Below are 26,383 nucleotides of genomic sequence, written 5' to 3'. Positions count from 1 at the left end.
TTAGGGGTTGTAACTACCAGCCAGGTGAAAGGTGGATGTAAAACCAAGGAAAGTGTTTACAACTTTAAACAAATAAATTTGTTCCAATTCCAGTCAAGATGTAGCTAATGAATATACCTGTATCATGAGATAGGATTCAGTGTTAATTCACACAAATGACTAAGCTCCTTATTCCGAAAAAAAATAAAATAAATAAATAAATCTTTTATAATTCTTTTCCATCTGCCAATCCTAATTTGATGCGTCTCCACATTCCTGCTCGCCAAAGCTTTGCTGTGAGCACCTGTGAGCACCTGGCTGCCTCACGTTACGGCTTCACCGCGGCTGCTTTCATCTGTCAACCTGATCAGTGAGCAATGATTGACCCCCAGCTCTCATGTGCCAGCGCTATGTTGGCCAGGCAAGCTTCTCTCTGTGAAGTCTGAAATTCGTGAACACATACAGATCTCTCTAATAACTGGCAGTTGATTTAAAGTGAATTTTTAATCATGCATTTTCAATTTTTACTTAATATATTTATAGCAAAGCTCTTTTTTTCTGTCTGTAGTTGGCTAAAGAAATTCTGACCATGAGAACGAAGAAAGGAGACTCTCTTTTGAACTTCTATTCAGTCCCTGCTTTCTTTGATCACGGCTCATAAAAACTACTTTAACCAGAAATCCTTATGACACCGTAGTACTGCAGACGAAGTGATTCAGAATCACAGCACTTCAGAATCACTACTTTCTTCAAAACACTGAACAAAAACGCTGGTTAATGTCAGTAGCTTTTATCTGCATTAATTTTATACTGTGAAAACTGCCATAGTATAACTGATGAACACCAGACTTGTGTGGGGGTCTTTGTGGTTTGCAGATTTTTTCCTCCTTCTCGAATAGATTTCCTCCAGGAGCTCAAAAACACGCTCGGTTAACGTGTCATTGCGTCACTGGCCAGCGTCCTGGCCTGGATTCATGGTGACTTCCCACTTCTAATATTTAGGATAGATTATAGAAATCACTTCCTACTGTACAGGGATCCCTAAAGGAACTTTTACCCTCTATCAAAATGCAAATCATCCAGGTGTTACGTACAGATTTGTCTCTAGTGAGCCTTGATTGTTTAGCACACCCATTGTGATCTTTATTATAAAATAGGTTGTGTTTATTAAATAATTATTTTAGACAAAAAATGTAATAACCTAATAACATATAATAACATTTCCAAATATAAGCTAAATCTAACCAAATAAAGTTTTCTATAGTCTCAATATTTTCACATCAGCTACTTAATCCTGCACGGAAACTCTGAAGAAACAAAAGTGAACACCAATCTATCGACATTTGCTTTGTGATATATTACCTGACTAAAAGGGAACACATTAACAAGACAGAGTCTACCTTGTTGAAAGATAGATGAATGCAGAATGAGAGATGAAGAAGTAAGGAAAGGAAAGCAGCGTTCAATGTCAGCAGTCACTCAGCCGTCTCCACATGTCTCCTGTCCTGGTGTGCCAGTTGATTTTCCTCGGGCTTTAAGTATTAATCGTGCTTTAGAGGGGGAGACACAGAGGCTAAGAGAATCAGAGACAAGGTAGTATGCTTTGTTTGAATCTGTGTGGTAACCGCAAAAGGTATTTAACAGTTTTAATTCATGACGTGTAAGCAAAAAAAAGGCCAAACAGAGAAGCAACCATCAGGCGATTAAGTTTAAAAAAAAATCTCATTGCAGCGCACAGCTCATGACCATTTTTGTTCGACAACATCTGTCGGGTTGGAGCTTAATTTAGATTTGTGTGAGGGGAATACAAATGACACTGTAACAAATTAACACAATGAGCATATGCGTATTAGATCGCAAACAGCTCAATCACACATTGCCAATTCAGTTGGGTGCACCCTCCCTCCCCTAATTGGAGCTCTTAGGAATCCAGCATCTCATCTCCTCCTCTTCCCTAACAAAGGTTATGTGAAATTATCAGCCAGCACAAGAGCAAAACAAGAGGATAAAGCTGAGGGATGGGAAATGCGTGCAAGACTGAGGATGCCAGAAGTGTTATGTCTTTATCTTCACAAATTCGGTAACGCTAGCTGGCCACAAATATCATTCCTCTCCATTCTTACAGCAGCTTCCTTTAATGATCATCTACATGTAAGAGAACGTGGTATATTGGTGGTGAGAAAATACAAAGAAAAAATAAAATATTGCAACATTTTGTACAACTATGTTCTATTCAGCAGATCTGTCTTTGCACTCCAAGTATTTGAGTGGCAATTGACTCTGATGCAGGAAATGTAACCTTGTTGTTTCACCCCTATTACACACAGTCAATATTTTCATTTCATCTGAGGCCCGTTCGCCAGAGAAGCTCAGAAACAGCTTCCCGTGTCTATGCAAACAATTTGCACTGGTGCAAAATGAAGCATGACATGTACTCCCAGATACAAGTCTGCCAGGCATGAGCACTAACTAGCTATTTCTCTGTAGTCATTTCGCAAAAAATCCGAGCATCTTTTCCCAAACATCTCGTTATCTGGCATCTTATAAAGCAGACTGTCTCATATTAATCCTAGAAACAACACAACATAAAAGACTTCTTTTTTTTTGTTAGAAATGTCGCAAACTAATTTTACAAATGCCTGTCAGAACTGAGGTTACATTGTTTCAATTAATTTTTTTTCAGAAAGACCAAAAGCACTCAGTTCGTGGTGAAATTTTTATCAATTATCTAAATTGCTGTTGGCAATTATCATCCAGTGAGATCACTACGTCAGCTGCAGCTCTCCATTCTGAGGGTTTAAAGGATTAATATCAAGGTAACTTCAGAACTTGTGCCATGATCACACTGCAAAAAGGCCTCATCAAGACTCACTCAAGATATGATGACCCTGATTTAAACTAGGATATGTTGCAGTACTAAAGTTCTTTGTACAAAGTTCACCAAAAAGAAACAATTAACATCACTTTCTGTGAACATTTCACCTCATGGCGTGACCAGCCACCCTTTGGTTGGACTCTACTAACGGTGTTGTCACTTATGAGTCTTTCTCTGCATTCGTGAGAGCTACAGTAACAAATGTGTTGTTTTGTGTACCTGAGCATCCACGAGGAGGTGCCTCATGAGGGTCATGGATTTCTGCAGTGTCTCCTTCTCAGGAGGAGGAGGAAAGGCGTGCTCCTCCTGTTCCAGGGACTTGGGTCCAGTCACCATGAAGTTTGCAATCTGGTCATTCAAGCTGTTCAGAGACTGCACAGCTAGAGGGGGACACAAAATAATTTTTAAAAAATCATCCTAAATGGGCAGTAAAGATGCAAGCCTGTTCAGTCTTCTTAGTTGGCAAGTAAAAATATTAGTTTTTATTGTGGTGGATTTAACATCCAGGTGAGTCCACGAATGCTTAAATTGATGATAAAGTAATTTCCACACTAGGTCACCACTCATTTCTTCACACATTTCTTCTTATATTGTGCATGGATTACTGAGCAGGAACAACAAAGATAACTCAGTGGGAGAGCACACTTTCCTACTGTCACACTGTCACTGACTTTCTTTGTCAACGCCCTCTCTTGTCCAGAATGTTCCACACCGGCCTGAAAGCCATCCTGTTTTTGTTTCCCTGTTCTTGCCCTTGTGTGTCCCTGGCAAATCTCTCCTTTCAAGTTTCCTCTCCAGCTAGGCCCCACATTGAAAATTCGCCTTCCCTACTGTATATCCGCATTCTGTTACACATTCACACGCACACACACACCCACACTTCCTAAGCACTCTTCCCATTTACCATTAACCGACCCTTGGTCTATAAAAGGTCACCACAAATATTTCCGAGTCCACCCACCCAGTGGAAATTTAAAGAGGCAAAAGAAGAAGCAAATTCCATATTTTTGTGCCTTTTTAACATAGGCGAGTTCTGTATTTTTCATAGGCTGTTACACCGACCCATAATGCCTCATTAGCCATCTTCCCTGTAGTTAAACTTCTCTAAAACCTCACACTTACAACTTGGTCAGTTAAAAGGAGAGAGAGGTGAAGTGATCGAGGATAGACCTTCTATCCAGAGGTGATCCTACACAAACACCGATCTGTCAAATCTCTCCTGTTTTGCTTTGAACGTGCACTGGCACATTTCTTCTAAATAAAGAAATCCAACCTGCTGAATCCATATGATGTATGATGATGTTAGGGCAAGCATCTGGATAGGGTCTTTTCAGGATGCAAATAAAAAGCCTCTTTCAGACACAAAAGCCCACGCAAAAAAAAGAGAGAGTGTAGATTAAAGTGTTACATAACCCAGAAAAAAAAAAAAACTTTCACTGTGGCTGACATTTTCAAGCAAACACGCACTGAGTACGAAATTTGACAAGTCGGTGCTGAAGGCGGCGGAGATAAGAAGGCAATGAGGGGGTTGAGGAGGAAGACTGTGTCCCCTCGAGGTGAGAATCGAGGAGGCATCAGAATAATGAATGCATGAGTAGGGTGGTTGTCGCCCGAGTTCACAGACACTCCACCCAGTACAGAGCTCTAAACGCTTTGGTAACATGTAAACAGACTGCAGTAAGCTTGCAAGTTTGTTCTTTGCCCTTTTCAGCTTATGTCTAATAGCGGTTGATTTTAATTTAAAATGCTCCATTTCGTCCTCATGCTAATTTCAGTATATTTCCACACAAGTGGAAACCACACAGAGTCACAGTATGTCTAAAGCTGGTTTGCCCCTTCAGCAGAGATACAGTATTAGAAGTGATTCAGTTCCTTCCTCTTAGTGCCCTCTACTGGCTAAGTAATGAACATGCAAGCATTTCTGATTATTTACAGTATATATATATAAAAAAAATTTATTTTTTTTTGCATTCTTGTTATACATGCACTCCTTCTCCCACTGGTTATGCTCTGCATATTAGATTCCGTGATCTATGACTCCTGGTTTTCCTCTTCTTTCAGGTGTGTCTGGTTTGGCCCAATGAGCTGGAAGACAACAAAAAGGGAACAGGAAATTGACTTTCCTTGTCTCTTCCTCTTGTTGGCCCACAGCAGCAGCAGCAGCAGCTTATGACTTTATAGTTGAGAGTTATGTTTTGTTTTTTCCTTTTTTTTTTCTGATGGGTTCAGCACTTTTGGCAGCTTAAGTTCTGTTAGGTTTAGTTTTAATATTTGTTTAGGTTAGTGGGAGGACACCAGAATGGGGAGGAAAGGTGACTGAAGTGATGAGATGATTGAAGCTTGGTGACATGGCGCTTTAATTTTGGTAAGCTTGTGTGAATTGTAGCCTCGGTTTCCTGTTCTTAGCTGACAGGAGTGGAACCCGCTGTGGTCTTCTGCAGCCGTAACCCATCTGCTTTAAGGTTCAACATGAGATGCTCTTCCGCATACCTTGGTTGTTTGAGTCAGCTCAAAGCAATCTGCCCATTCTCCTCTGACCTCTGACATCAACGAGCCCTTTTCACTCAGAGACCTGCTGCTCTCTATTATTTTCTTCTTTTTTTTTGGGCCACCCTCTGTAAACCCTAGAGATGGTTGTGAGGGAAAATCCCATTAGACCAGCAGTTTCTAAAATACTCAGACCAGCTCATCTGACACCAACAACCATGCCACATTTAAAGTCACTTAAATCTCCTTTCTTCCCTTGGTGCTCAGTTTGAACTCCAGCAGGTCGTCTTGACCACGTCTACATCCTACATATATCGAGTTACTTCCATGTGATTGGTGGATTAGATTTGCATTAACGAGCAGCTGAACAGATGTACCTAATAAAGTAGAAGATGAGTATATGTACTTTTCAAGACCTCCTATGTGTGCAACCAGGTCCAGTGGCTCTTTCTGGAATGTGGATGCTATTTTATAGACAACTGATTGGCCTGTAGGTTTTGTACATGTTGATCTCGAACTTAACCTGGTCCACAGCAGGCTGGGTCTGCAGCATAAGTTACCATTTTGTAACACTGAAAACCCAAAGTTAACCCTTAAGTTACCTCGGCCCTCATATCCTATGGCCCTTTGCGTGTTTCTCTTAGTTTTTAGGGTTTTTAGCCAGTCCATCAGTATTTTTTTTCTTCCTTTTTGTGTTTAGTGCTAATACTGAGTAATATTACTGTTTTTTGTTTTGCTAATGAAGGTTAAATTTCCTCCATCTTCTTGACATGCTGGTCATGTTGGACGTCTTTAGTAGAGACTCTTTCTGAGGGTTGTAAGAACACTACATACACTATATTACCAGAAATATTAATTCACCCATCCAAATCATTAATCAATAATCACTTCCATGGCCACAGGTATATAAAACCAAGCACCTAGGCATGCAGACTGCTCCTAGTAGTGTAAAGCACGATGCCACTGGAATCCAGAGCAATGGAGACATGTTCTTTGGAGTGACCAAATCACACTTCTCCAATCTGATGGATGGAGAACGGTACTTGTCTGACTGCATTGTGCCAAGTGTAAAGTTTGGTGGACGGGGGGTTATGGTGTGGGCTTGTTTTCAGGAGTTGGACTCGGCCCCTTAGTTCCAGTGAAAGGAACTCTTGATGCTTCAGCATAACAAGACATTTTGGACAGTTTCATGCTCCCAACATTGTGGGAACAGTTTGGGGATGGCCCCTTCCTGTTCCAGCATGACTGCACACCAGGGCACAAAGCAGGTCCATAAAGACATGGATGAGTGAGTTTGGTGTGGAAGAACTTGACTGGCCTGCACAGAGTCCTGACCTCAGCCCAACGGAACACCTTTGGGATGAATTAGAGCAGAGACTGTGAGCCAGGCCTTCTCCTCCAACATCAGTGTCTGACCTCTGAAATGTACTTCTGGAAGAATGGTCAAAAATTCCCATAAACATTCCTAAACCTTGTGGAAAGCCTTCCCAGAAGAGTTGAGGCTGTTACAGCTGCAAAGAGTGGGCCAACATCATATTAAACCCTATGGATTAAGAATGGGATGTCACTCAAGTTGATACATGTTGTGAAGGCAGACAAGCGACTACTTTTGGCAATACAGTTTGACTGAAACCTTGTGTGACACAATAAATACAGAGATTTTCAACAGTCTATACTTAAGCTTGGATGTCTGTGAAAATACTCCCAATAGCTTTTGTCATGGCTATGTGGCCATGCCCTCATTCCTACTGTTTCCCTGTTTTGTTCCTCCTTTATGTCTCTTGTTGTCAGTCCCCTTTTTGTATCCCTCTATTATGTTTGTGTTTGCTCAGAGCTTTAACCCTCTGGCTTCAATCAACTAACCTGCAACCCTGAGATCCTCCGGCAGCATTTACACTCCGCTCTCAGCCAGATTGTGCTTTCTCTATGCGGCACTAACACTACACCTAATCTCCACCCGGTAAGTTTGTTCCTCATTAACTCCTGGACAGTTTAGCAGCTTCTCATCTCGCTGTGCAGTCGCTCCACAACCTTAGCAGCACACTTTCTCAGCCTCCAGCTGAGCTTCTGTCGGTCTCAGCTACACACCGTTGCCTCTTCACCCTGCCACTCTCACCACTCGGCTCATCTGGAACCAGCTCCTGCCATGTGCCAGTTATCACTGTGGAACACACACTATTATTCCTCAAGTCAAAAACCTTCTTATACCAACTGCTGTCTGTCTCTGTGTCCTGCATTTTGGTCCCTTCTTAACAGCTGCACTTTAATACAGCTGTTTTACCATAAATTCAACCTTCCAACATCGCAGGAAGCGTAAACTTTTGTGTTTGTCTTCACACTGACACGATGGGGCAAAATGTTAGATAAACTGCAGTGCAGCACGACCCCATTTCCAAAAACCTTAAAGTGAAAACATGTTAAATTGGAAAGAAAAAAAAAAAAAAAAGATCACTACAGCCATCATAAAAGTTGAGCTTCAAGTTGATGTGTTACTGGAATGAATTAGATTGTGAAAGCAGCAGCAAACACTGAGCACACACAGCAAACCAAACTATAACCTACAGGGTCAGAAACAATCCACTCTTTTACTGCACTAGAAGGAAGCAGCCGAAAGAAGATTTACTGCATTAGACTCGAAAGACTTTATACCATGTGATGACAAACACACTTACACAACAGATTAGACATATTGCCACCGCACTGTGAGCATCACTGATAAAGTAAAAATTCATAGCGATTGATCAGCAACGCTACACTATACAGTATACTGAAATCAATACAAATGCTTTGTTGCAGTGCACATACAGCAACCTATGCCCTGCATGTTCAACATCAGACACAGACTGTCCAGTCGTCAATACTGTGTTCATTAAGCCTCTAAATCGACGAGGTATAACAAATAGTTTGGAGGCTTTTTTTCGTTTTTTTGCTGATAAGCTATTGAACAGGTGAATGAAGCACAAAATCAATGCGTTTCTCGAAAGGTGTTATCGACTAAAATCAATTCAGGATCCACAAACATACACAATTCATCAGGGAGAATTCTCTCACCATATGCACTACACTGTTCTCCACCATAAACCAAACAGCTAGGATTACTGACTATAGATTTAATCCTATTAGCTAACTCAATAATACTACTAATAATAACAGAAGCTGCTGCTGTTTAGTTGACCTGAGCTGTTTCTTCAATATGAAACCAGTTCAGTTTAATAGTTTAAAAAGGTACAACCACATAAAACATTTACAGCGTTAACTGAATTATATTTACTCGTGATATTCTGCAAAGTAACCTAATATCACTGTGGCAGGGTAATAAAGTGACTTTGCTTGCACGGATAAGGATGCAAAATACACCAAACTACAGGGACTGTCATCCTGTGTCTTCATCTGAAACCTGAAAAAGATGTCACCTGCAGCTTGCCTTCAGCAAATGTGAAAACTGATGAAAGAGAAGCAGAAGTATGCAAGTGGAAAGGGGGGAAAAAAAGATGGAATTGCAGCAGTTAGGTTACAATAGATGCAACGAAAATAAAAAATGTCACCCCAGCTCGGCCCCTGCAACTTTTTTTTTCTCTCTCGTTTCCTCATTCTGTCCTCTCTCCTTTTTTTTCTTTTTTCGGTGCGTCACCAGCATAGCAAAATCTCAAAAGCGTCCTCTACTATAGAACAGGAGCGGCACAGCAAATGAGTAGGAGAGGCCACAGTGGCATCCCATCGGGCCTTTATCTCGTCAGGAGGGAGAACTCTCAGCGCCGGGGGAAATAAGATCACTACCAATGAAAAAATATTTAAAAGAATATATGCAGCAAAGCTAATGGGATAAGGTAGTAGTCGGGCTAAAGTCAAGATAAAAGGGGCTTATTTCATGGGAATTGAGCACAGCGCACATGAAATCACGGTGAAATGTTAGGAAATATGGAAAGTGACGAGTCAAAATCCATTGCTTCTATTTGCTGCTTTGCACCCCGTAACCCAAACAGTACAATGTCATACTCGCCCAAGTTCTTTATTTTTGTGCGGTGCATCTGGAAACAATGCACATAACTGTACACAGTCTATGAAATAATGCAGATATTGCCTCAAACTGTTTGTTTTTTTGCAGTCGTGACCCAGAATGTATTTTAGAAGAGAGGAAAACATTTCACTCATTCGCTTGGAAATCAGGGTATATTTCAGTCCATGCAGTGGATAGCATTATCATATATTTCTTATTCTAATGTAATTTCTTGAGGAGGATTTCTAGCACAACTTTGCCTGTTTGCAAAGAGAATGGAGAAGTGTCACGTCGCCACACTGAGTAACTATTCTCATGATAAAGTTCCTCAGTTTTCCTGGTATTTCTGCAATTTTCTAAGCAGTGGCATTCAACATACACTGATGCATGTTTGGCTTATTTGTAGCACTTTGCGCACCAATTTCTGTAACAGGGGAAAATAAAACCAAGTCTGAATAGTCTTAATAGGCCAGCTGCTTTTCTAAAATCATATTTTCCACAGGAGTTTGCACAAAGGCACTTAACAGCAATATAATGGGGGACAGTTCTGTGTCTAGCCAAGGAACACTCGTTCTGTGTGCACGCTGGTGAAACTAATTAGTTTGATGCTCTACTGGAAACTTGTGGTTTAGTTTTTGCACAATTAAACACAACATAAAAATGATACACCTCTTAAACATCTGGCAAATTGAGCAGATGGACTATAAGAGCTACATTCAAGTATGAGATCACAAGCAGCATCATTATTATAATTATAGTTATTTTAGGCAATGGGAAACTTGTCAGGGTCTGAGAAACATACAGATATGAAGGAATAATTAAGTGTCTGTACTTTAACTGATGTAAACAATCAATTGACTTATTGCCATGGGAAAACTTTCACTTTGACAGGGCAAAATTTTAAAAAAATTAAGGTCTAACTTAATCTGATCTGACTCTGCGCACCCCCCCCCCCCCCCCCCCCCCCCCAAAAAAAAGCGCCAGAAAGAAGAGCAGAACACCACGAAGCAAGGAGTCACACAAGGAGAGCTAAACCTGACCAGATGTGAGGCATTTAGAAGTTAAGTGGTATAAAATCAGAAATTTTACACCACCATACAAAAATACTTCCACAGAAAAATTATTTGGCTTGGCAACAGTGCTAATGCAACACTGCCACCCAATGGCCACAATAAAACACCACCACACCGCCCTATATACCAATCTTAATGCCTGTAAACTGAATGTTGTTTAAAGCAGACACGTAATTTAATCACAGTGTAAAATGAATGCAAATCAGGCAAATAAATAGGGTGAGAAACACTGCCGGGATTAACCTCATGTAACAGGAAAAGGGACACAGCAGTTTATCAAGTCGAGTTTAAGGCTGTTTGATGGGATAAAGATGCATGATTATTAATAGACACACACACACACACACACACACACACACACACACACACACACACACACACACACACACACACACACACACACACACACACACACAACAAACTGAGCTGTTTTCCTAGGTGGTACAGTTATCTAAATGGAAGAAAATCTAGTAAATATTTTAACACCAGCAGTCAAACACATCAAGCAGACACAAAGTGACATCATGGATCACTGTGTATGCAGGTTTCTGCATATCCTTCTCAAAAAAGGTTTTCATATAACAAGTAATCATGGCATTTCTGGCTATATTCTTAAACTGACCACTTTAATATATTTATAATGTAAATGAATCAATTGTAATTGATATCTGCAGTCGTACGCTGCATATACAACATGTCAAAGGACACATTCTAAAAGATGTTGGGTCTATGTTGACATGTATAAAATGCACATAATGCCACCCAACCACACCCCCCCCCCCCAACCCCTTTGATACCCACACAAGATTTACATCCTGATGATAAAGAAACCGAAACGGTGGAGGAACGCACTTCATCCGTTTGGTGGTGCCGAACCCTGGGGGGTCGGTAGCTGTGAAGCAGAGAGCAGCAAGCAGAACGCTCATCTCTGCAGAGCTCATTAAACTCCACTAATCATATCTGTTACTGCTGTAATGGGAGGAATAAAAGGAGAAAAGCAGAAATGGGATGTGGTTTCCTGGAGGTGGCTTGATGAGCACTTAAAAATGTGTTGTGTGTGTGTGTGTGTATGTGCAGTTATCTCTGTGTGCATGTTCTAAAAAATCTGGCACTGGCTCACCATATCTACCTATTTCTCCATGCAATGGAGAATGCAACCCCTCCCCTCAGCTTTCCTGTTCTGTTTCTGCCGAGCTTTACGTTGCTCTCTACTTTTCATCTCTGTCCTCATTCCAGTGTTTTTCTGCCCCAATTGTAACAACATCCTCAGCTGTTAGATGAACAGATTAAAGGGCAGCTTCGGGTTATTTCAGCAGTAAAGAGAATAATGGTATCTGTTAACTGGACGCAAAGACTTGACAGCTGCAGCATGGCAGGATCAAAGTTTGTGTATTTACTTCATCTTCTAACAACACGGCCTCATATGCACTGTTTCAGCTCATAAACAGATGCTTCAGTTAAAAGGAAAAGCCTCATTGTCCGCTGCTTGGTGGCTTGCTTGTTTTTGATTTTAGTCCCCGCTAACACAATGCTCTGCAAAAACAGGAAGGATTCAATCCACGCATTCCAGAGCAAAGTCTAGATGAGATTTAACTGCTATGTCAACTCAAAACTGTTTAGCTTGAGAACATTTGTGGAGGGTTTTTTTTTAGATACTGGGTGGTCTGAGAGCACGCTGCTCGCAACGCATGTCTGAAGTATAAAAGCTGTCTTTGTAAATACTGTCAGAGTTTGGATCTAGGACAAGTACCTGGAGGGAGACGAATCTTTGCCTGTGCTCGATGTAAAAACAGATGATCGTTTGTTTGCTGAGCCTGACAGACAATAATGATTAAAAAGTGAATCCCAGGGTAAAGACCTCTGGCGGAAGTTCAAAGTAAAACTTTTGCTCACTCAATAAACATCTCGCATCCAAATTACAGCAACTTTTCTTTAATGCAGTGCTCTGCGGCACTCCATGGTGTGAATTTTTAAAACAGTAATACTCTCACTATGAAAATATTGCTCTCTAACAGGATTACGCACTTTCACTGAACTCACATGAACAGATAATGGCTAACAAAAGCATCAGTAATGTCACATAGAGAGAACCCCAACGCCGGATGCAGAGGCAGGCAAAATAAACAGAAAGTGAACCCTCAATGGCTGTTGCAAAAAAAAAAGGAAGGGGGGGGGGGGTCCCATTAGAATCACATTAGCCAGACTAACACAAAAAAGAGGTACAGGGAACAGGAAGTAGCCAAACAGAGGGCAAAAACCAACCTGACAATAAGGGGCGGGGCGAGGCAAGACTACACACACACACACACACACAGGCAGATAGAATATAGCCAATCTAATACATTTGGTGAGGGCGTGGCAGACAGTCACAAAGGAGGGAAATTAGGCACAGGTAAGAACAAGACACAGGTGAAAACAATCAGGGATTGAGGGGGAAACCAAAGACAGGAAGTCAAACCACAGGAGACATGCAAGGAGAAACAATTTCCAAAAAAAACATAGATAAAGCCAAGGAAACCATAGGAGACACTAGGAAAGCATGAACATTAAAAATATGAGAAAGAATATGAAATAAATCAAAAAACAGATTAAAACTCAGCAAGTACATAAAAAGAAACCAGGACCTTGGAAAGCAAAAACAAAAAAGAAAAAAGCTAATAAGAGGAAATTTGTATGCAATTTGAGAAGCTGGGTTGTACAATATTAATTTAGATGCCACGATACATAACCAATCCTCGCCCGTGAAACGAACCTTCCTCTTTTCCCTTCTCGCTCACTGAAACGTTTATATTCACGGAACTTCATGTACTGGCAAAGGTGTTGGTCAGTGAAAACGATGGCAGTCTAATGTGAGTAGGGGGGCGGTATGAATAACACTTGACAAGACCATTTCCTTTCACTGTCATCCCCGTTGATTTCGCTGCGGGGGCTGGAAGCTGCTGCTGCCACAACACAAACAAGAGGGATACATGTATGATGACAGTCGTCCAACGGGATAAGTGTTGAAGTTCAAAACGAATGCTGTGCATCATGGTGGGGATTTCATTTAAGGAAATGGTCCAATTAAGTGAGATTTAAATTGTTTCGAAGCATTAACAACTCATGGAAATTTTTCTTAAGCTGCTTTGCTATGCAGATATTTTCTTGCAGTAGTTAAAAACGACCTGATCGAGATGAGGAGGTGCTGCTGGTGGGCGATGCTGATTTGTAAAATTTGTAAAATGATTATGGAAACAAAAACAACAAAGAAAAGCCAGCTGAGGACAGTGTTCATGTCTGTGCATCACTATGGCTTCAGTGGTTTAAAAAAAATGTTAAATGTTAAATGTAGGGTGAACAGACATTTTAAGTCATCTGGTAATTTAAAAAATGTTCAAATTTAAATATTCATTTTCTAAGTTTCTTTTGAGCAGCGTCACAGAACTTGAGCACTTGAGTCAACGCTGACTTGTGTCAAGTGCTCAGAGTGTGACAAATCTTTGGGGTCAGCTCAGTCAGTTCTGTGCAGTTTTGCAGCCCGCTGTGCTGTGCAATCCTAACACCTCAGCTTGAGTGAGATTACTCCCTTAGGCAGCAGGGGCCTCTGATAATTATAGTGGAAGGTGAGAAGTTAAGCCTCGGCACATCCGGAAAATGAAACATACTCCTCTAACCTTAGCCGGACAATAAAGCACATCGACTGTATTATGTCTCTGAAAGAAAGAAAAAAAGAACTGCAAGTGACAAATGATTAAAATAAGCCTGATTGAGTGTTTGGCTTTTGATTAATGTTTAACATTTAATGACAGTATAATTCATCCATCCACAAAGCTTTCCTCACTAATGCAATGCAGCAATATATGCGAGAATGTACCTGCAGTCATTTTCTTGGGAAACCATTTTCATTCTTTCGTTAGCCTTTTTGTACACGAAGACGAAAAGCATCGTTATGTGACGCTTACCGCACAGCACAGCCAGAGCCAAAAGTAGTTCAGCTACTGGCCTTCTTCAGGATTTCATCACTTATTTTGTAACATGTCAGCAACAATGCTTGAAATGTGAGGTGTTTTTTTTTTCCCCCCTTTATGTACGGTAGTGTATTTTATATCTGAACATAATTTCAAAGACTGAAGAAAAGACATAATAAACCAGAACTCACTTTGTTGTTGGTAATGTAGGGTGAGAGTCTAAAAGCGCCCCAAAGAAAGTGCTCTTCTCTTAGTTTCTGGGAACTTTCCTAAATTGTGCACCAGCTAAAAATACTATAGATATTTCACACATAAAAAATAGAGCCCCAAAAAACTCTAGGATTTAGGAGCTACTTTCGGCTGCTCCCTGCTCCCGATTCAATATATATATTTGATATGTGGGCCGATATTTTTTTCTTTCAGACACTAATTTACTTGTTTATACTCTGCCTGACTCTGCGCTATGCAACATCAAAACTCATAATGTGGTTTTGAAGGGATTTTCTCCCGTTGCTTCTTTATTTTTTTGATTTTCATCACATTGGCCGTTATGACTACTGGTATCGTCAGATCAGCAAATGGCTGACAGACAACCATTTGCACTCACAGTCACACATATGGATCATTTAGAATCACCAATTAACCTAACCCCACTAACTGCATGTCTTTGTACTGTGGGAGGAAACCACAGAGAACCCATGCAGACACGGGGAGAAACTCCGCACAGAGAGGCCCGGCCAAGGTGGATTTAAACCCAGGACCTACTTGCTGTCAGGCAGCAGTGCTAACCACCACACCACCCCACTGTCCATTATCACTCATTTGACAATTATTTTGTTTGGCTGGATATTTTCTCAGATAATTATTCCTGAAAGTTTGTCCCAAACTTCTCATCTCATGTGCTCAGAGTCACAGCAGAAACTACTGCTTCACTTCGAACATGCAACACTTGTTCTATAATCCTGTATGTGTTCAGGATTAAAGTCTAAGCTTTTATCACTCATCAGTGATCTCTCGTCTCACAGAGGAAAGCTCTGCGGAGATGGATTGTCTAGATGGGAGAGCACAGATGCCTCAAGTGAGGATTTGGAAGCCGAAAAGTGAAGGATTACAGACTAGGATTGACGTGATTGGCAGAAGAATCACGCTGCTGCCGCCACTGCTGCTGCTGATGTATCAGCCACCTGCCGCTGAAGATAAATGCAGCCACCCCACCCACCCAAAAAAAACACGTGTCATCTCGATATCAAAGCATATAAAAACAAGCTGTGAAACAATCACAACTGCAAACATAATCAACTCTGTGTTTGGTGAGGTTTACACTGGTTTTGTTAAGGAGCCAGAAGAGAAACCGTCGGTCCTTAAATATAGCTCCGTAAAGTTTAACTGACACTCTGTCAAGTTTTAATCTGTATCCTATAATTCCAGTGACATAAAACTCACACTGCGAACTGTGCCTTCAGATCCTTGCACACTGTGGAAAAACTGCACCAGTCAAAGTGAAATGAAGGCAAATTCATACACTATTATCACTTGCACTTGTAACTGCTGCAACAAAACTTATTGTGTAGTCTGTGGAAATTTAGGAATTAAGACAAACTAAGACGAGAGGTTAAGGATGCAGCTCCCTACAGTAGCTGTTGGCTAACATCCAACATTGCCAGCTTGTGCCCACCACTGTGCAACACCGCAGGCTGATAGGATGATCACAGAAAAACTGGGAGCAGACTGGTGGTTCTGTACAGCAGTTGGCCCCCTATGTCAACAAAAATCAAGCCACTACACTGCAGCGAGTTTTGGCATGGGCTGCTCATTCTGTTGTTAGTAATCCCTATCAGCAGCAAAATGTAACTTGGGTGCCCTGCTGCAAACAGAGCTTTGATTTGGCTGCTTCAAGACGTGAACGAGCGAAGCAGAAACTTAATCAAGAGCTGCAAGTTTAAATGATTCCCAAAAACCCGACAAAACCAACGCTTTAGCTGCATTCACATGTATTAAAATGATTCAGTGATGCATTATCTTTTTTCACTCAGCTCCTCTTAACGCATAATCTGATTAAAGTAGCCCTCTGGCGCCATTATAATATTATTAAATAATAATTTATTTCCTAGTATTTCAGGCTCTTTTTAGCTCACAAGTGTGCCTGCTCACTGTGCAAATATCCAAAGTCGACCTTTGAAACACAAATAACTAAAAGTGTTTCATCACACAACAACAGCGGGAAATGGGAATCACAGCATTTGTCAATGTGTAAACTTGTCAAGCTCCTTCTTTCAAACACACGTAATGGACAATCCACAGCCTGCCACCCGTCCCCTGCATCTCTGCAGTGTCTATCTATTAGATTTGAATATAGACATGTTTCCACAAACTAAGAACACAGAACTGTGCATGGTATAGACACTCCTCTTGCAAGGGCAAGATAAAATTCATACTGTTTACCAGGAGAAAATTCTAAAAATTAAAACTTATTTTCATCTTTTTATATATGGACAACATTTCACTTGTGTGCTTTAATACATGAATTAATCACTGACACCAAACTAGCTGCACAAATCCTGAAAAAATGTTGTGTTTTCTATCTAAATGTTCCAGAGTCACACAAACTGGCGCTGCATTGCTCAGTGAACTAAACTGCCTACTGTTGCACTGTCCATTTAATCAACAACAAAAGGCGCCCTACCTTAAAACAGGGCTTTGTTCATTGCTTTCCTCCCTGCTGAAGCATCCTAATCTCAAGCCCCCTGTGCATCACAGCTTGGAAATTACAAAATCAGGTAACTGTTAGCTGATGCAGCTTCTCTTATTAGGAGCGCACTCTCTGGGTTGGCTTCAGAATCTCTTTATATCCTCCTCTTACCCATATTTTTGGAGTATGCTGTTCCCTCACTTGCTTTTTATGTTTGTTTCTTTTCCTTTTTGTTCTACAATAAAATGTTTTCAATTGCATAGCCTATTTCCTCTAATTTGCGTTGGGCTAGCCTGCCCTCTCATACAGGTTTTTAAAATCGGGGTATGGTTCAGTGGCTCCTTGCGGCTGCTGATACAAAAGCAGAATGTTCAGAGCAAGACTGGCTTCCATCAAAATACAAAGAAACAGATAATAGTGCAGAGGTTTGTTTTTATTTGCTAAATCTGGATAACTATCGCTGAGATTTCTGCCACCCACACAGCAGATAAAAAGACTATGCAGATTTTACTCAGAGGATTTGATAACATCCCAGTTCTTCTTATAAGGGCCATTTCTTTGAAAAAGTAGTTCCAACAAAAAAATTTAAATCATACGTGAGCTTTTCACACTTTGTGCTTTTTGTTATTGACCCAAATTCTCAACAGGAAATTTTTGCATACACAAATGTGTCCATACAATTGTCCTGTAGTTACCATATCTTTTTTTTTAACACATGTATAGGGCATTTTCATTGGCTTTATTGGGTCTTCCTTAAAACAATTACACGTTCAACATCCCAAATAATAGCTAAATAGCTCTAGATGACTCACTGCTATTGATTTGCTGTTAAAATGAAGCCAAGCAACACAACAGTCATGAGCGGAGCAGCATAAAGAAAACAGTAATATATTACAGACTCTATTAATTATGACTTCTGTATGTGGCTCCAAAGTATGGCTCACATCACAGTGCAATGTCCTTGAGGGGACTGTATGTTATGGCTTCACTATACCGCAACAATTTCCACACTTTCTGCATCCCATCTTCACAGCATCAAACATGTTCACTGTTCAGGCCGTCGGTCTCCCGTAGATAAACAGTCTTGTTTTGTTTTCCCGGCTTACTGCTTCTAAATCTAACTCCTGTGAAATACGATAAGGACAAAAATACCACAACAGCTTTAAACATATGCGATCTGTATTCACGATGACTCCTGTGTGTGACAGGCTGTGCTGACACAAACTTTATGTTGGAAGTGGGGTGCACTAGAGGATGAGATATGCCAAGTAAGAGCCTGCTGACCCTAACTCTGTTTTCAATCAGGCACCTCTGGCAGTGTTCTTATTCATCCCGGGGTTAATAAAAGCTGGGGATCCCAGTTCTATAAGCGCAGGAGCAGCTGAGGACGTGTGCATTGTAAATTTTTCAGAATGTACCAGGTGTGCCACGGTCTGTCGCTTAAACTAAAATGACTGCACTGACAGCATTTTTCCGCTGTGAGCACTGGCTCCTGAATAATAAACTCAGAAGGTGGATGTCTGCTACGGGAATGATTCCCAAAACAACTTCACGTAGCATGTTTTGCTGCGACTCAGGAAAAAGATGTAGCGTTTCAAACGTATTCCAAAAAAGAAAATTCCTTGCACAGGTCATAGGTCTTCTGAATGGCTGAGCGAGCACAGTCACATGTGATTTGGATGCCCTGCTGGGAATTAGCTTCACGGATGCCAATACCACGGCCATATGAAGATAAGCCGACCCAGCGGTGCAGATGAATGACCTCTGCTCATCTGTATTTGACCGGTCAATAACCAATCAAGACGAAAAGTATGCTAGAGCGTGTTACATAATGATGGCCCTGTGATGTATCCCTCTATTGTTGTATATAGTTATTATGTATGACTGATGACTGTATGAGTGGTCATGTTTCTGCTGCGGTTTCATTTCATCAATGATTTTCTTTGAATGCACATCAGAATGAAGGTACTGGTGCAAAGATCTCACCGATCAAGAGCTTCCCTTATGAGCAAACTAAATATATTAAAAAACGTAATGAAAAATAAACAAGAATCCCCAAAACAGCCCAAATCCATGACTCATCATGTGCAAGAAAAAAAAAAAAAAAAAAAGTTACCTAGCTGAGTGCACACACTGACTCTACCAGCAAACCTCTTGCAAAGTGACTCCTTCTACATGATTAGCAACACCAGCAGCATGAAGTTAATCTCTTACTGCAGGAAAGCCCACCGGGTAAGGAGGTGTGAGGAATCTGTGAGCGTGCTGGAACCATAACACAAGTGGAAGAAGGAGAGGAATTAATCACTTCAAAGAAGACCAAAATATGTTCTGCACCTGCAGTGGTCATGTATTAAAATTTCAAATCACGTTCACTTCTCCTGAGCAGGGATTTACCAGCGGTTTATTGAGGTATTAGGAAGATATTCAAGGGTAAACTGATGGGTAAGAAAGGAAACAGGCTGTCCAACTTTGCCAAAACTGAAAATATTTACTCTGCACCAATGTTAAAGCTGTCAAAGTCAGGATTTCATCTGTTGTTTATGTAGGTCTAAATAAGACGTAGCAACAAGAGAAAGTTGTGACCCTTTTAAAAAAAAAAAAAAAAAAACTATGTCTGTGCAGGCAAATAGTTCAGTAGCGTAGGAATAATGTTTCTATAATATCACTGAAAGTTTCAGAAAATCAAGAAAATAACCTCCATACAAGGACAAGGCCAAAAACTGCCTGCCGCAGTCGAAGACGAATTTAACTTGAAAAACTGAACTTCTTTTTGGAAATCATGAACTGTCTGAGCTAAAGAGCAGAATGACCGTCTGTGCTGTTGTCACCATTAAGACCAAAACAATAAATTCAGGTTTTGGAGCCGCCATCCGGACAATGTCTTCTTTTTAAAAGACCTTCCTTATTTAAACCGTGCCAAAACCACATCCTGCACCTAATCCGAGTCCCGCCTGCAGTCCTGACTTGTCACATCTGGCACATTATAAGAGCAAAAAAAAAAAAAAAAATGACAAAGGAGGAGTTGAACTGTTGAGCAGCTGAAATCCAATATCAAGCAAGAATGGGAAAATACTTCACTTTTAAAACTTCAGCAATTGCTCTTCTCAGTTCCCTACAGCTAAAAGATAATACTGTTAAAAGAAGTGGTGCAGCGCAGTTTCCCAACATGATACTGTCACAACTTTTTTATCCAAGTGAAAATGCATTTTTCTATCAACAATAACATGTTTTGTTCAAGCATTTTATACATTCTACTGCTGCCATTTTCAATGTGGGGTTCATACGATTTGCAAATGCAAATGATTGCATTCAGTTTTTATTTGCATTTTTACAGAGTCTCAGCTTGAAATGGTCTGAGAAAAGGCAATTTACTTATGGTGTTATTCCAGCTTCAAACAAAACAAAGCCTGAATCAACAAATAAAGAAATGCTCAGCAGAGGGAAACCAGCATAGACAAAATTAGTATTGGACATTAATCATTTTACACGGTGATTTACTTTGGAACTGACAGGGGTTAGGATGGAATTTGGGCCAAGAAACAATGTGAGACATGGGAAAAAAAAAAACAAAACATCAAGCTTTGGTTCATACGCAGTAATAGCCGGGAGGTTTCAAATCATGTTGTGCTTCTGTGGGGTAAGCTCCTTCTTACTGGTGTTTTAACCAGGTCAGAACTGTCTTTGTTCCTCAAGGGGAACAAGTCTTTTATCTTCAATTAAAGCAACAAAAAAAGTGATGAGTGTATTTGACAGCACAAATACTAGCGCTCTACCTTGATTGGACTAACCTTGAAAAGTCACTGACATTAGAAACAAACTTTCCCAGAGTACTTCAACTATTTAAAAGGCAGTAAACTGTTGTCACGCTCCCCCAACAAATGGGAGCATCGGAGGCTGAGGGATTTTTTTTGACAACACATCACAACACTGAACGCAGACCAAATCACACCACCAGTGGGGGAATAAGAGAATTTATTGCAGGATTACGCACCTGGCACTGCCACGTGAATATGATTCATGAGAAAAAAAAAAAATCTCTCAACTGTTTATTCTGCTCTGGTACCACCAGAAGGTTGTTAATATTCAAGTCTTTGGGCATGTGCAACACTCATGGAATGGATTTTCTCTCTGCAATTCAAGCAGGCCTTTACATATAGCTGAGGGACTCCTGATCCAATGATGGGTGACAGCCAAAGATAACAAAAAAATCCCCCTATAATTACTGTTCCGATATTGCGAGCCAGCGCCACTGTGGATTAGCCTGCTGTGCAACAGTATGTAAGGTTGTTGCTAAAAATAGATTAAAACACCCATCTCTTATTCACACAATTTGCAGCTAGCTCACTTTCTTGCCCCTCTCCCCAACCCTCCCCCCTTCTCCTTCCACCACCCCACCCACCCACCCCTTCCCTTGCCTCTCTCACACATCCGAAATCGCAGACATGCAGCACAAGCTTCAAAGAGCATAGATAACTTGGGGTAGCACAAGACAGGCTGTAATTCATCACAACACATACAATGATAATGTCATTTTCGCAACCAGAGAGTGGCATTTAGGTTTAATGCACCCAGCACTCTCACCTAGCCTGTGACTGATAAGTACGCATCGGTGGAAAGCGCCACAGTTTGACGCAAAGTTATTATTCAGCTGGGCGTATGTATAATAAATATACATAGCCTGAATAATAAATGTGGAGCAGTTTTGGTATGTAATAGAATGGAAACAAATTGCACAAAGAAACCCTGAAGTGTCTCCAAACATGTAACCGCTCATGTATTTTCCATTGATTTTCCACTGCGTTACACTGCCTGCCTTGTTATTCACAATGCCTGGATGAGCACCTAAGTGAGTAATCATGTCAGTCTTTCGAATCAGAGAACCTATCCAATCCTTCTAATTACCACTTAGGACTCCAAGAAACAACCATTATAAAAATACAGAAGAGTTTTTCTATGAAAGACAGATATTCAAAAATAAAAAAGTTTACGTCATTTCAAAATGCAATCAAAGAACATTTCCAATGATGGGAAAGCCATGGGAAATCAATTTTCCTACTGCTAAACAGAAGCCTAAAAAATAGACATGATTTATTGATGAAGGAGAACACAAAACCAGCTAAACGCGACACACACAAAAAAAGCCCACGCTCCTGTTTCAGCAACTAAGGAGAAGAATACTTCTGCACCACTGAGGACGTATATGCAATCACTTCAATCTGCGGCAAACCTGTGAGAAACCAAAACTCTCTGCTCAGGTCTGTAAAGACCAAAGGTTTCAATTTTCTGTTTTGGGGGGATTATGTGACACTTTGTAACAACACACTTGAGGCAGGTTTTGTCACGCTGTGAGGTTTGATCGCCAGACAGAAGACAAAAATGCACCAACACAGGTCTCACACACACATCCGAATGTATATATATGTAACCAGAAAATGGGAAAGTGGGGGAAAAAAAATCCCTTTACACCGTGTAGGTGTAATAATTGTTTAAACCATTAAATTTTGGAGTAATTCACTCAGAAACCTCACACTTTAAAGGTATTTTGTTGACAAGATGGACAAATAATAACCACTCATAAAAGATTAAAGTGGCAGCACTCTGGCTTGACAAAAAAAAAAAAACAAGACAAATTCAGGCTGTTACTGCTTGGCTATTTCATTAGATTCTATTTTACAGTTGCTCATTCTGTTGTTTACAATTAATGAGCTGTAATTTCAGTCTGCTGGTGATTTTTCTTTTCAGACCTGTGGCATGTTCAACCAGACGGAGATCAAAGGATTGCACCCATGAAAAGTGAGCTTCAATCCCACGCACCCACCTCTCACACGCACAAGCCAGCAGAGCGCACACATTCTCACACATGACATCGCTCATGTGCGTGGAAGGAGCATCACAGTCTTGCAACATTAACACACTGCTGTGGCCAACTGCTTTACACTACAAAGGACTCAATATACTGTGTGATAATAAAAATATATGTAAAACCTATACATGTGACGAAGCCGTGATGCATTCGATTTTTTTTTTTTAAATGTCATTTTCTTAATCATTTCAGAATTGAGTGGACAGACAAAATATTAATACACTCGATAACATGATTAAATATGTTGAGGGAACTGAATGATTAATTCCACTCGGCCCATCAAAACAAAGTTACATTAAAAAATGATTTCCTAATTGCAAAAGTAGGACACACATTTCGAAATGTTGCCTCCCTAAACACCTTAATTTTACATAACTGTATTGCTGTATTTTAATTAATATTTTTCAGAACAGGCTACTTTCAAAAAGCATTGGATACAAATGAACAGCGGGTCCATGCATTATTTAAGCACTGCAACAGTCAATCAGACTCAAACAGGATACGCAAGATATTTTGCATTTTGCACTGATGTTTACACTCACTGGCTTGCATGAGCTGACCCTGACGCCCAAACACCTGGGAGAAAGGGCTTCGGCTGCAGGTGAGCATCTCCTCCATGGCTGGGCTCCTCCGGAAAGTGTCAAGGTCCTTCGGCTTAAGAAGAGAAAGTGGACTGAGAGTCTGCCTCTGAGTGTGGGGAAGGTTAGCGTTTACACTGGACCAATCCTCTCCTCTCCACTCTCTCAACTGACTGCTAATTTGCCTTTGAAGACACTTCACAACCTCTCCTACGCCTTTCCCTGGGCTGTCATTTGCTTTCTACAGCTGCCTCCCTGCTGACTGCAGATCAGTTCCGCGTCTTGTTGCCTCAGATGCCGTCAGAGTTGCCGCTGCTCTTCAGCTGATGGGAGATCTGTGTTGGGCTGCTCTCAGCCTGCTCATTAGTGCTCTAGTGTGGCGCTGCTTCAGACAGAGAGCATAGCAAACACAGCATGAACAAAGCAAGGGAAAGAGAGAGAGAGAGAGGGAGAGAGCAATGAGAAGGAGAAGCCTGCTGCAGAGAGAAGACAGACTCTCTCCCCTGACGAAAGTGAGAACAGAGATGACTGTGTGTGCATGCGTGTGCATGTGTGTGTAACTGGTTTGTTACATTATTCTGTAGCTGCTGCCACTTGTAGTTTCTATGGCTCTGATTCCCTCTGTCTCCATAACTGTTTCTCTTTAATCTAACTGTAGAGAACAGTTAAGTTGAGACGCATTCAATGTAAAATACATAAGAGAAGAATGATATGACATATGTCTGACTTAGCGGGCAAGTTCATAATCTGCAGTTGAATATGCACTATAAAGCAACACCCACTGTTTTGATTTAGTGTGCGTCTCCAGCACTCTGTTTTTTTTTTTGTTATAAATTTGACTCTAAACAGAATTTGGTTCAGCTACAATTCTTTCTTCCCCTCCTTTTCTCCCCCTTGCATTCATACTTGAGGATTATCTTCCAAATATAGACAGAGAAGACTGCATCTCTCTGTGTCTCACTCACACACAAGCAGTCAGGTGTATGCAGGTTTTATGCAGCACTTTGCTTGTGCAAGCAAAACGGCATTCACGAGTCCCTCTCAAGGCAAAACACGGATTCTGAACATAAAGCTCAACCGCAAGCACAAAAATCAGTTTCAAACTAAAGGGGCCAGTGGATCATTAAAAATGGATCTGCATCCTTTATTAATGTCCTCGTTACCGTGTCTGTTCTGCTCCCGCATGAAGAGCATGCAGAGAGGAAATAAGTCACTTCTACAGAAGTATTTTATCCTGGATTCCTGTTGGTTTTATTACTTCCACAGAGTGCTGCTTGGAGGGACTTAGTTTCCCCTCGTAACGCCAGTGTCACATCCATCTTTGCTTTGATCTAATAGTTGTGAGAGGCAGCAAATCAGCGGCATTAGAATCTGTGGGGCCACAGGGTTCAGCTATAAGAATTTAACTTAACGAGATACGTTCTATTGAGATCAAGATTCGAGCCAAGGAGAAGTCCGACAGAAGTGGCTCTGGCTGCACCAAATAAGACGTTGATTTTGACTCAAATAAACATCACAATAGCCAGAATAAGCATCGCCAGAGGTACTGAGATGCGTTTTTCTCTCATCCGTCTTCACAAAACCACTGTGATCCTGACGGATCCTGTCAGCATTTCATGTTTGTGCACATCCAAACCTAATCCGTACTTCCAGATGACACACTGCATCATTCAAACTCTACCAGTCATTTAGGATTTTGACAAATAAGACACAGGTCAGGTCTCCCACCAAAAGGGGGAAAAAAAAACTTGCACTCCATCTCTCAGTGCTTTGAGTTTATTATCGTGCACCACACCGTGAATAAGGCTGATGAAATTAACAAGAAGAAGATCAAAGTTTCTCCTACTTAGACTTCTGCGTGGCTGTTTTTGTTTTCAATCATCTCTGATCATGTTTCCTCACTTCTCACCAGAGCTTCCTGTGAGAATTCGACATTGCCCTGGGCTAAAATCTTCAGCTGTGTTGAGCATACAAATGCAGCATCACAGTTTGAAGTTACTGCTGAGCTTGTGAGCACTGGGAGATCTTGCACCTCAGGGCTATGGTTTGTCACTATAGGTACACTGGCACAGCGCCAAACTAAAAAAATCACCTGCCAGGCATTGCTACTTAAGGCACCTGAAACCTAATCCCTCATTCCCAATGACTGTAATTGGACTTGTTTGAATTCTTAATTACTTAAAGAACATCAGGTGAGCCAAATTCCTTTACACGCATGCAATAAATCCTAAGAAATACAGTATCTGACAGCTCGTGGCTTTCCTCAGTTCAATTACAAAGCTCTCACCCGTATGTGTTCAATTTGAGTAAAATCCATTTTGCTGGAGCTTTTGTGTCAGGAAAAAAAAAAAACTCCAATAAAAACCCCAAACCATTTGTGTTCATTTGACTCAAAAGTGCTAAACGCTCCCAAAGAGTGAAAGCATGAGGTTTACCGGGTGGAGAACAGAGCAGTTTTAGGCAGAACAGGCAGTAAACTGAACCAGCCTGCTGCACCTATTGCAGTTAAATCACATGCATCTGCATCACACTGTTGGCTACAGCCATGATACAAGGGGCTGCGGAAATTACAGCAATATGTCAGCATCACAGGCTGATCTAAGCCACTGCTACAGTTTCCTCATAATACTGAAAAAAAAAACCCTTTCCCTTCTATTCATATATCATTTCCCCCTGGGTTTATCATTTGCCCACAGCAAATAAAAGATTCTACCTAACTGCCAAATTTCCAATTAAACTCATGCCCACTGCAGTGCACATTAATGAACAATTCCATTTAGACACAGATTACTTTTCGTCTGTAAATGATTGACCGTCAGAAACTTGGACCTTGCCTCTACAGACGGGAATAGCTGTTGCCTTTCTGTGGGTAAGGATTTCATTTTTAGCCAGCAC

General features: G+C 40.9%; 1 protein-coding gene across 2 annotated transcripts in view; it reads right to left on the bottom strand.

Moving 5' to 3' along the window:
* LOC115783351 (kazrin-like) overlaps positions 1 to 23,577 on the bottom strand; it is a 188,481-nt gene extending 164,904 nt beyond the window's left edge. For both annotated transcript variants that reach the window (XM_030734145.1, XM_030734146.1), the window contains exons 1-2: positions 23,453 to 23,577; positions 3,074 to 3,234 (exon numbers count right to left, since the gene is read on the bottom strand). In XM_030734145.1, coding sequence (XP_030590005.1) covers positions 3,074 to 3,234; positions 23,453 to 23,528 — 237 coding nt within the window. In that variant the 5' untranslated portion in view covers positions 23,529 to 23,577. The remainder of the gene's footprint in view (positions 1 to 3,073; positions 3,235 to 23,452) is intronic.
* Positions 23,578 to 26,383: the final 2,806 nt, after the last annotated feature.

Source organism: Archocentrus centrarchus, chromosome 7, assembly GCF_007364275.1.
Source record: "Archocentrus centrarchus isolate MPI-CPG fArcCen1 chromosome 7, fArcCen1, whole genome shotgun sequence".
NCBI classification, from domain to species: domain Eukaryota; kingdom Metazoa; phylum Chordata; class Actinopteri; order Cichliformes; family Cichlidae; genus Archocentrus; species Archocentrus centrarchus.
This window is presented reverse-complemented; position numbering and strand designations above follow the sequence as displayed.